The sequence below is a fragment of the Eucalyptus grandis genome, chromosome 8 (assembly GCF_016545825.1).
Source record: "Eucalyptus grandis isolate ANBG69807.140 chromosome 8, ASM1654582v1, whole genome shotgun sequence".
NCBI classification, from domain to species: Eukaryota; Viridiplantae; Streptophyta; class Magnoliopsida; order Myrtales; family Myrtaceae; genus Eucalyptus; species Eucalyptus grandis.
Genome location: NC_052619.1, coordinates 28299743 through 28311337, shown reverse-complemented (window position 1 = coordinate 28311337; position 11595 = coordinate 28299743). Strand labels below are relative to the sequence as shown.

General features: G+C 39.8%; 1 protein-coding gene across 1 annotated transcript; it reads left to right on the top strand.

Moving 5' to 3' along the window:
- Positions 1 to 6260: 6260 nt before the first annotated feature.
- On the top strand, positions 6261 to 8671 carry LOC104457375 (probable esterase KAI2). Its single transcript, XM_010072322.3, has 2 exons — positions 6261 to 6782; positions 7882 to 8671. Exons 1-2 carry the CDS (start codon positions 6415 to 6417, stop codon positions 8324 to 8326), a joined length of 813 nt encoding a protein of 270 aa, XP_010070624.1. The 5' UTR covers positions 6261 to 6414; the 3' UTR covers positions 8327 to 8671.
- Positions 8672 to 11595: the final 2924 nt, after the last annotated feature.

The following is an 11595-nucleotide window of genomic DNA, read 5'->3' as shown; positions in this document are numbered from 1 at the left end:
TTGCTCCGCCAAAGCTCTTCCGGTGCTCATTTGTTGCCGCCCACTGCCACCTAGACCTCCGGCCATTCTGTGGCCATGGTGGACGACCTTGAACTCCCTGGTTGCATGCGAGGGAAAGAAGTTTCTCCTAATTAAGCAAAACACGAAAAAAGAAAGAAGAAAACAACAGTGACTCTCTACGATAGTTCCACTGGCTATGCTTTCATTATATGTGTAGATTAGATGGCACCACCGCAAGATAGGGAAAAAAAGAAGTTAAGTGATCTTTAATATTTTCTTTCATAAGTTTAAATTTGAGATATATTCTGACACTTGTCGCCGTACGACTACTTGTCCAACCACGCCAGCAAAAGGGAAAGGGCAAAAAGTGCCATTTTCGTGTTTGAAGAAGGAATCTATACTACACTTTTCAGCGAGTGTTAGTACCCTTTTGACGAGAGGCAAGGAAATGATTCTAGGAAAGGCAATGAGATTTTCTTCCACAAACAAGACCAATCGGTGATTCCATTTTGATATATACCTGAACGTGAAGCCGAGGTGCATCGCATCTACTTTGGCCCTAGTAGGTGCTGCTGAGCCCTCGGTATCTCCAGCTCACCACCACATGGAGCAAAAAGTTACGTGACACATGAACAGTGTGGTCATTACTCAATAACATCTGAAAACCTCATTTCGAGTTGAGTCGAATCGAATCGAATCGAACTAAAAGCTTTATACCGAAAAGGATAGTGATTTATTAGCATGATCTTCATTTCAATAAATATTTATCTTTTATCATTTAGATTTAAACCTATAACGTAAGTAAATTGATACATTAAACGAAATCAAGAACCTTCAGCAATATATTAGTTTTAGACTTTGCTTTAAGATTTAGCTTATAAATCACTTCTTCTTAACTTATGGGTGGCAGCTATCGAGAATCTTTCAAATTTAATGATAGGATGCACGGGTGAGTTGTGTTAAAAAAATCCCAAGTCGAAGAATTGGTGTAGTGAAGAGCAGTTAAAATTTTGAATGAAGATGGATTTAACTAAATATGTCAATAGACTCAGACTTTGAGCTCCCTCTTGGTGATATCCTATGATGAAAGTTACTAAACTTCTGTTGCGCGCTCTGAATAGAATGGTATTAGAGCCGATGGCCGATTTATGGGGCTGGGCATAATTTCGGGACGGTTGGCGTTATATGTGAGAGGAAGATTGTTAAAATGCACGTGTGAGTTATGTTGAAGAAATCCCAGATCAGAAAATTAGTGTGATGTAGATCAATTAACATATAACAGTTAATTCATAACGCATTGGCTTAAGTTTTTTTAATAAATATGGATCTAATTGGACATATTAACAACCTTAGACTATAGACACTCTCTTGATTATCTTCCGAGGTGAAAGGTATTGGGTTTAGAAAAAATTTCTATCTCCTTCTCTAATTTCTTCTCCTTTTTTTTAATGTTCTCGGTCCCAATCCATGGCTTTTACCCGAACTAGTTGTCGGAACTCACCACCACAAGTGTAGGGCCAAAAAGTTCCATTTTCGTGGTTGAAGAAGGAACCTATCCTCTACACTTTGCGGAACGACTGCAGCGTCACTTTTGACGAGAGGCAAGGAAATGATTCTCGGAAAGGCAATGAGATTTCTTCCACAAACTGACCAATCGTCGAGTCCACTTTGATTTTTACCTGAGCGTGGGGCTAAAGGGCATTGCATCTTGCTTTGGCCTTGTGGATGCTGCTGACCCCTTCGTATCTAGTTTCTACCAGCTCACCACCATGTGGACCAAAAAGTTAAATGGCACGTGGATGGTGCATTGAAAATTGATCCTTTTCGAATCAATTCAAATCGAATTGTGCATAATTCTATAACGAAAAGTATGATCTATTTGCATGAGGCTCGGCTGATTTTTTTTTTTTTTTACCTATTTATCGTTTGGACTCTGATGTATGATACAAGAAAATTTATGCATTGAATTAAACAATAAATTCTTGTTTATAGATTAGCTTTAAGATTAACATTATGAAAAACCCCAAAACCGATACACATATAACAAATTTACCCTAAATTAAAACTATAAACTAATATACCTTTGATAAATTTACTCCAAACTAGTACACTTGTAAAAAAATTTACCCTATGTTAGTATTTGTTAAATTTTACAATCAAATTTACTAAGTTAGATAACACCTGACAATTGATTAGTGTACCAATTTGAAATTTTACTTTCAATTTGTGACAATTATACAATTTTTGTGGTTTTTTGCAGTATCAATTCAATTTAACAAAGGTATATTTATCATAAATATATTAGTTTGAGGTTTTGGTAATTGAACAAATTAGTTTAGGGTAAATTTACTAGTTTGAGATTTTTTATGGTCATTTTGAATAAATTTGTCACAGATATATCAGTTTAAGATTTTTCGTGATCAAAAAAATTAGTTTGAGGTAAATTTGTCACACGTATACTAGTTTGGGGTTTTTAAGGATATTAACCATTATTTTTAATTTCCATTTTAGCTTGAAAATCGCTACTTTTTAGTTTATAGGTTGCGGCAAACAGGGGAGTCTTTTGAAGTCGATCATTATCGACATGCATTTTTTTTTCTTTATCGACATGCATGTTTACTCTTGCTGAAAGTTTATCATGGAATTTACCGTGTTTCTTTTGTATCTTTGCAGTGTTCAAAGTCAACATATCTTGCTAACCTTAGCAGTCAAGCAGTATGCGGGCCAAAAGTCAAATGATTGATTATAACTAGGATACAGTTCTCCTCTTCGTTCTTGATTGACATTAGGGTTCCATGGTCTTTGATTAATGTGGAAAAATCAGTTATAGGATTTCTAGGGTGAAGAGTCCAAAATCAAAGCTCTTAAAATCGATTTTAATGTTCATTCGTATATTTATAGGTGTCCTTTCTACAAAGGCGGATGTCAATTCTCATGGATTCTCTCCTTTACCTATAACTTGCTAATTTGACAACTTGTGATTTTCAAAATCTCTACTATAATAAGTTCAAGTAGAGCTAATGCTTCATTTTTATTTTTATTTTCATTTTAAACTCACTCTGCAAACTTCACTGAATGGAATGCTTCATGTGTATCGACAAGGGGCACTACCTAAGTAAGCCTAATGTAATCATCCACAATCACCAAAATATTTCTTACCACCAAGGCTCTTACTCCTTCTTGGTCCAAGTAGATTCATGCGTAGAAGTCGCGGAGCTCTTTTAACAAAAACAATGACTTTAAATAACTTTTGATTTGCTTACCCGAAGTACACACCTCACATAACTCCATCTTCAAAAATCTGATTTTCATCTATGCCAATGCATTTTAATCTATGCCTAACATCCCTTTTACTTTCACAAAAGTGCTAAGAGCAAGTCTGATTCACTCTAAGTTGCTTTTCGCGGATTCTAACACTTGAAGACAGCTGCTGGACACTAACTTGAGTTCAATTTAAATTGATATAAAGATCCGTGTCTCCACCAGAACTGTAGAGGCTCAAATATAGAACCATTTACTTCATATGTAACGTGAGCTACTTCTGCAGAGCAGTCCTTCTAGATCATTCACGAACTTTCACCGTATGTTTGTTTCACCATCCACAAAAAGTTTCGTCCAAGCAAATGGACGTCCTCGTGTTCTATAGATTGTTCACTTCCTATTGATCAATCCAAATTTTAAGAAACCCTTGTTCTATAGCTTGTTGTCCTTTCATAAAGGTCTTTCTAGACTTAAGACACATTTCCCATCCATTAGAGGGGGCAAGTTGGTACGGTACTGCGTTGGCTATTCTTGGGACAATGCCTACACCATTGTCACAAGCATGCCAAAACCAAATGACAGCAATGAAGTCGTAGTGACTAAAACTCTGGATAAAATTACCCAATTAGTCTTAAAATTTTTTGTATTAATACTAATTTAATTTTAATTTTTTTTCAATATTCTCACTTTAGTCCTACATCTTTACGCAAAACTCAAATGTAATACTTCCGATCAAATTTCTTGAAATTCACTAGTGTGATTGTCTAGTCATTACGGCCGTTTTACGTAGAACACTGCCACATCAATGATTTTCCATGAAAATCAATCAAAAAAACTGTATTGAAATTCGGGCAAAGATTTAGGACTTCAATAGTAAAATTGGAAAGTTTGAGACTCTACTAACATCCATAAAATAAATCTAAGACTGATTGGGTAATTTCTCCAAAATTTCGGGGCAGGTAACTGGTTTCACCACCACGAATGAAATGATTCTCCCTTAGGCAATGAGATATCTTCGGTAAAGTCGATGCCTCGATAAGAGGGCAAGAAATGATATTCCGAAAAGGCAACTAGATTTTCTTCCACAGATTGGCCAATCGTCAATTCCATCTTGATATTTCCCCTTACATGGAGCTAAAGCGCATTGCATCTACTTTGGGCCTAGCAGATGCTGACCCCTCCGTATCTTGTGTCTACCAACCTGCCACCATGTGGACCAAAAAGACACGAGGCACGTGGGTCGCCACGGGAGAAATTGATATTTCGAGGTGAATCGAATCGAACCACACAAAATCGTATATGTAAATGTATGATGATCTATCAACATAATTTATAGTTGAGATATCTTTATCAAGCTATTGGCCAAAAAAAAAAAAAAAAATTATTTTGACGCATTCGAATGAAACCAAACACCTAGATTCATATATTCCATCGTTATTGACATGTATGTTTAGTCTTAGTGAAAGACCATGATGGAGTTTACCACGTTTGTTTTGTGGAGTGGTAGAGTTGAAAGTCAAACCTATCTTGCTAATCTTTCTACCAAGTCTTAGCCAAAATCCAAACGATTGATGGGAATGTGAAATGGGATAGGGTTAATCCTTCTTGCTTGCTTGATATCGGAGAAACCTAGTCATTAAATTAATGTGAAGCTCATTTTAAAATATTTTTTAGGGTGAAACAGTCTTGGATTAGAGCTCATGATTTCGATTTTCAAATTCTTTCGTACATTTATAGGTTTCCTTTCTTCGCACACCATGAAAATTCTCATGAGGTTCTTTCATTCAATCGTCTCCAATTCACGCACTTCAAAATTTTCAAAATTTAAATAGATAAGTATAATAGAAATCCTAAAATTTATCATAAAAATGTAATTAAGTTTTAGAACTTTAAAAATAAAATCAAGTCATTGCATTAACTCCGTCTAACTTGATAAACAGAAATTACAAACTTAAGTGCACCAACTTGACAAATTTTAGTATTAATTACACAAATTTGACAAGTTTTAGAACTCGATTACACATTTTGAAATTTTTATAACAATTGTTGTAGAACTTGATCGTATTTTTTTCTAAAAATTTAGAGCTCAATTGTATTTTTGTTTTAAGACTTTTTGCACGTTTATCTCAATTTTAAAATATTAGTTCGGTTTAGTTGTTGATGTCAATTCGGTTTGGGTTAGAACACTATTACTCTAATATGCACTTATACAGGTACTTTATCTCTCTTCATTGATTGTACTTTTAATTACTTTTTCATAACAAATTTTAAACCTTTCAGTACACTTACCACAATTTCAATTTATCAATTCGGTTTTGGACTACAATACCTCCACTCTAGTTTGCATTTGTGCAGATATTTCTTCTCTCTTCATTGATTACACGGGTGGCCACAGAATCCCGAAACGTGTCAAGATAATGTCCTCAGTGCATCCTTTGACCTCCGCGAGATACTGTCCTCAGGACTTAAAGTGCACTTACAACAGTCTCAAACCATCAATTCGGTTCTGGATTATGAGACCGTTACTTTAGTTCGCATTTCCGTAGATATTTTCCCTTCCGTTCATTGATTACGTGGACGGCCACAGGGTCCTGAGACGTGGCGGGATGATGTCCTCAGTGCAACCCCGACCCTTCGACCTCGTGGCCAGCCTCGCACGCGACGCCCATATGGCGACGGTACGCCATGTCGGCCCCGTGCCGGGCCGGGCCGGGTACGCGCGCCGGCCAAACCTCTCTTCGTACGCCGCTCGCCCCGTCCTGTGGAAACCACTTCCGCCACGCGGGCCGTGGGGTCCCTCTCGCATCAGATGCCTTTACTCTCCCTCCATTGATGATGGAGAGGCAGGAACGCCAACCACCGGATCGGAATCCAACGGCCCCTGCCGCGACAGCTCATCCTTTCCCCCCACCATGGACCGCACCCCCACCCGAACCCCGCCTCCCACCAATAAATCTTATCCCGAAATTGCCACATGTGGTGCTTACTATATCTTATATCCACACGCACCAACAGTCTCCGCCCGACATCACCCAATTACACCATTCACGCTCCCCGTTCACATAGCCATAAACCCAGAGAATTACCGACCCGGAACGTCGCCGGCGACGGTCGATCCGAATCCGGAATCGGGCAGGGGCAGGAGGGGGGGCCATGGGGATCGTGGAGGACGCGCACAACGTGAAGGTGCTGGGGGCGGGGGAGCGGACGATCGTGCTGGCGCACGGGTTCGGGACGGACCAGTCGGTGTGGAAGCACCTGGTGCCGCACCTGGTGGACACGCACCGGGTGGTGATCTACGACAACATGGGGGCCGGCACCACCAACCCGGAATACTTCGACTTCGAGCGGTACACCACCCTGGAGGGCTACGCCTACGACCTCCTGGCCATCCTGGAGGAGCTCCACATCGAGTCCTGCATATTCGTCGGCCACTCCGTCTCCGCCATGGTCGGCTCCATCGCCTCCATCAGCCGCCCCGACCTCTTCGCCAAGATCGTCATGCTTTCCGGCTCCCCCAGGTGACTATTTCGAAATCTAACCATTTCGAGGTGGACTTTCCCGTCGTTCGAATCGAAGAATAAACGGTAGATCTGAGTTTTCAGGGTATCGAAATAAAGAATTTTTATTTTATTTTTTTGCGCTGAGGTTAGTGAATTAGTTCTCTATGGTTGAACATGAAATTTGACGGGAATTGATAATGCAGGGAAATGTTTTCGTCATACTTTCCTAAAAAGGAGCTGGTAAAATATGGTCTGCAGCTTTTTTATTTTATTCATTATTTTGTCGAAAGTCTTAGCATAAAATCGTTTCGATTATGGTTGGCGAGTAGTGACGGTAAAATTTTCTTGCATATTGATTCTGGAAAATGTCGAAAAAATGCAACGCAAAATCAACTCTGAAATAAGTGAAACAGGTTATATAACTTCAGTTCGACCAACAAAAGAAAAATTCTGCTTTGAAACCGTGGAGATATTTCCATGTATTTTATTTAATGTTTTTGGGTGATATATTTTTTTTACTTTTTTACCCTTTCAAGTTAAAAAAATTTACGGCTTACTTGCTTGGACTTTTTTAGGGTAGAATTTCCAATAATTCTTGTAATATCTTTCGAAATCTAAATGGTATTTTGAAAATTAGCAAGAAAGAAAGGAAGAAGAGAAATTCGCTTCCGTCGAGAGGCAAACAAACATGCCTTTAGAGATTTAAGGGCCGTGGGGAAGGAGACGTTGACCTTTCGTGCTTTGATTTTTGCTGGACCATTTTAAATGTCTAGGTACCAAACATTCAATGATTCATCATGCCTAATTTATTGCGCACAGCTAAGACTCTGCTAAGACTCACAGCACAGCTAAGACTCTGCTAAGACTCTTTTTTAGCCACGATGGCGTTCTCTCTTCCACAGGAATAAAAAAAAAAAAATTCCTTATTCAAACTAATTTTACAAAAAAATTATCAACAGAATTTGGTTGAAATCAACATTAAAGAAATCTTGATTTACCATACAATGTTATTAATTGAAATCAACATGAAAGGAATTTTTATGTACCATACAATATTGATTTCTCGATTTTGACAAGTATGATTTGATGATTAAGTTATGTTTTTTTTATTTTTTAGGTACGTGAATGACCCGGACTACTTTGGAGGGTTTGAACAGGAGGACCTAGACCAGCTCTTCGAGGCGATGCGCGAGAACTACAAGGCGTGGTGCTCCGGCTTCGCGCCCTTGGCCGTCGGCGGCGACATGGACTCGGTGGCCGTCCAGGAGTTCAGCCGCACGCTCTTCAACATGCGGCCCGACATTGCCCTTAGTGTCGCCCAGACCATCTTCAACAGCGACATGCGCTCCATCCTCCGCCTCGTCACCGTCCCTTGCCACATCATCCAGAGCATGAAGGACCTCGCCGTCCCCGTCGTCGTCTCGGAGTACCTGCACCAGAACCTCGGCGGCGACTCCATAGTGGAGGTCATGCAATCCGACGGCCACCTCCCCCAGCTCAGCTCACCCGACACCGTCATCCCCGTCATCCTTCGCCACATCCGCTACGACATCGCCACCTAGAAGCGCGCTAGGAGCCCCTCCATACCTCAAACCCAGTGTCTAGTCCTATGTAACATGCACGGGATGGGAGAATGTCGCATGTCCCCATTCGATAGAAGTGTGTCCAAACGTTACGTTATAGAGAGAGATAAGTGTCTAGATCCTATATGCACGACACAAGTCGGGAACACGTTAATGATTCGGAAGATCTGCCTTCCTCGGTCGTTGGGGTGTTTCGAAAAATCTAAGATGCTTTCTTAGCAGGTTATTATCTAAATTTCCATTAGCTTTTGGCCTTTGTCGTGTTGCAAATTGAAGTACCGTTGCCCCCCGTGATTAATGAAATTACGCGTGCGCGACTCCGTATGTTTCTCTCGCGATGTTCGGTGCTTTTTTTTTTTCTCTCTTTTTCTAGACCGTCAGTGAAAGAGAGAAGAGAAGATGGTCGGTTGTCGTAGGACGTCCGATGGGATCGGACGGGCGGGGTTCGTTGGGCGGTGGAGGAACGGACGGTGTGGATTGGTGGGTGATGGGGATGTGACTGGAGATCGTGACGTGTCAGCCGTTGTCTCGTCTTCCCACCTTCCATTTGATTTTTCTGCCGACTTCTGTTCACTTCTGTTCTCTCGTTTACACTTATCTCTTGGCTTTTTCGTGGGGCACTTGATGTCAGTTTCAAGTGTTCAGATCACTTTTTTGGAGAAAAAAAAAAAGGGTTTTGTTTTTTCGTACATGGGTCCTCATGACAAAGAATAATGGGAGAACCCCATATTTTAAAATATAAACTTTGCACTTGAAAAACTCAGAGTGATATAATCTTACAATTATTTCAATGTCACATATAATAATTCAATTATTGCTTCGTATTAATTAAAAAAATCGTTTTCTTAGCGACCCTTTTACAAAGGTTTGACAACAACTCACATATTAATCTTTTTTTAAAAGTATAATTAGCACAGGTGGTGGAGCCTTAATTAGGCTGAGCGTGCACGACACAAGTTGATTGGAGCTACCGGCCAAAAAATAAAAGTTGATTGGAGCTAAACGGTAATAATTGCACCCAGAAATTTCATTGAAACACATGATCCCCGCCGGAGGCCCAGAGGTCAAAGAATGTGGGCAACCAATGTGAAAAAGATGCGGAATTTTCTGTAGCAATTTTATGCGCAAGGTCAAAAAAGGAGTTTTACCAAAGCTGGCAATGCTTTGACTTAAGACTGTGCATCTAAGCCCAAATGGTTTTCATTGAAAGTAACTAGTATATTGTAACCACACAAGTCAAATATTTATAAAGAAAAAGGCTTAGAATGAGAATAAATAAATGAATAATGGAAGTGTAGACCATCCGCAACACGGTTTGGAGATCTACCTTTAAAAACCCTGCAACCCGGCCGCAACGTGATGCTGAGGTTGCGCAACCCCAGCAAGATGTTAGGGCCGCACGACATCTATGCAACACGAGCAAGTCGAGGTGTAGCTGGTGTCGGGATCGTCGTAGAGAGATCTTGCTCGTCGGGGTCACGGAGCTTGGAAAGAATTTTGGGAAATCGGGCTTTTCGCCTCATTTGGCTAAGAGAAATAGTTTTTATGACATTTGGAGTTCCCGCACTTGGTAGATTTGGGCAACTTCCAAGGACCAAGTCTGCGAATCCCAAGAATCGGAGGGGCGATTTTAGAAACCTCGAGCTCGTCGATGGAGTTATGCAATAAAATGACCCATCGGTAGAATAAAGATTGCATCGAAGTGTCCATCTAAACGTCTTTTGCTTAAAACCAACGCAAGTGAAAAAATAAAAATGGAAAACAAGTACCACGGACCTGACCGCCCTGGGGATAATACGGAGAACACGTGAAGTCCAGAGACATGGGACACTTCTTTTGTCCCTTGGACAATCCGAGAGCCAAGTCTCATGGGCCAAGCCGACATTGGAGAACTGACGTTTTTGACCCTTCTTTTGTCCTGGTAAAGGGAGAGGTGTTCGCCGACAGAACCGCAATTTCCGTAGATAGACGAGGGCACAAATGACGCTCGGCGTTTTGACTTTTCCTCCTGCTGATGAATCTGCACGGCAGTTAGCCTTCCCGAATACTAATTACATTTATAAAGAGCCCTAATTTGCATTTGTCAGATTCTTAGGGCTATGGAAAGCAGTCGAGAGCTGAAAAAGTTGTATTGCTTTCTCATTTAAAGACTGTACAACTACATTCCTATTTACCATATACGAGACCTCACTAAATAGAAAAAGAAATATTCTACGGTATCAAAAAAATATACACAATATATTTTACTTTCCCATTAATGAACTGATTTGAGTCAATCTATATCAATTAGGGCAATGGAGATCAATCAAGGCAATGGTATCTTCAAAATTCTCTCTCAAACTGGTGATCTATACACATCAAAGACACCAAGCTTGCTTATGCTTGGTGAATATGTCCACAAGTTGCTCAATTGTGTTTATTCCTCTTGTCTTGATCATTTCATCTCAAATCTTATTTATAATAAGATGACAATCAATTTTATGTGCTTCATTCTTTTATGGAAAATCAGATTTGTTACAAGTTTGAGTGCAGCATTGTTATGCAAAATAAGACAATTAGTTCTTTCATCCATACTCGGAGATCTTGGATTACCTTTTTATCCGAACTATTTCACAACTAGTCTTTGTCATTACTTGATATTTTGCTTTAGCGGATAAAATGAAACTATCAATTGTTTCTTTGTTCTCCATGAGAGTAATGAATCTCCTAATTTTATACAAAATCTTGTAACTAATTTTCTACTCATAGGACAAGTAACATAATTCGTGTCGTAATATGTTGTCATTTCCATTTTGCTATCTTGAGACAATAGTATACCTAACCTTGGACAGCCTTTCAAGTGTTTCACACCCTTTAGTGCAACATTCATGTGAGACTATTTTGGGTTGTGCGTGAGCTGACTGAGGATTTGTTATGCATAGTATATGTCTAGCCTAGTCATAATAAGATAGATAAGGTCCCTCGACAAATCTCCGATAAGCGAAAGAGTCTTTGAGCAAAGGATCCTCATTCAAAGGTGACAATCCCTTATCATAATCAAACTATCGTTAGCTTGGTAATTTGCTCGATTGGGATGATAGCTGGTCTGGTGCCCCATAATCCTACTTCTGATATGATCTCTAAGATAAATTTGCATTGACTGAGTTAAACTCCTTTACATGATCATGTGATTTCTATCCCGAGAAAAATTTAGAAGGTCTCAAATCCTTAATGTGAAATGTAGAGTATAGGTATTTTTAAAATCTCCC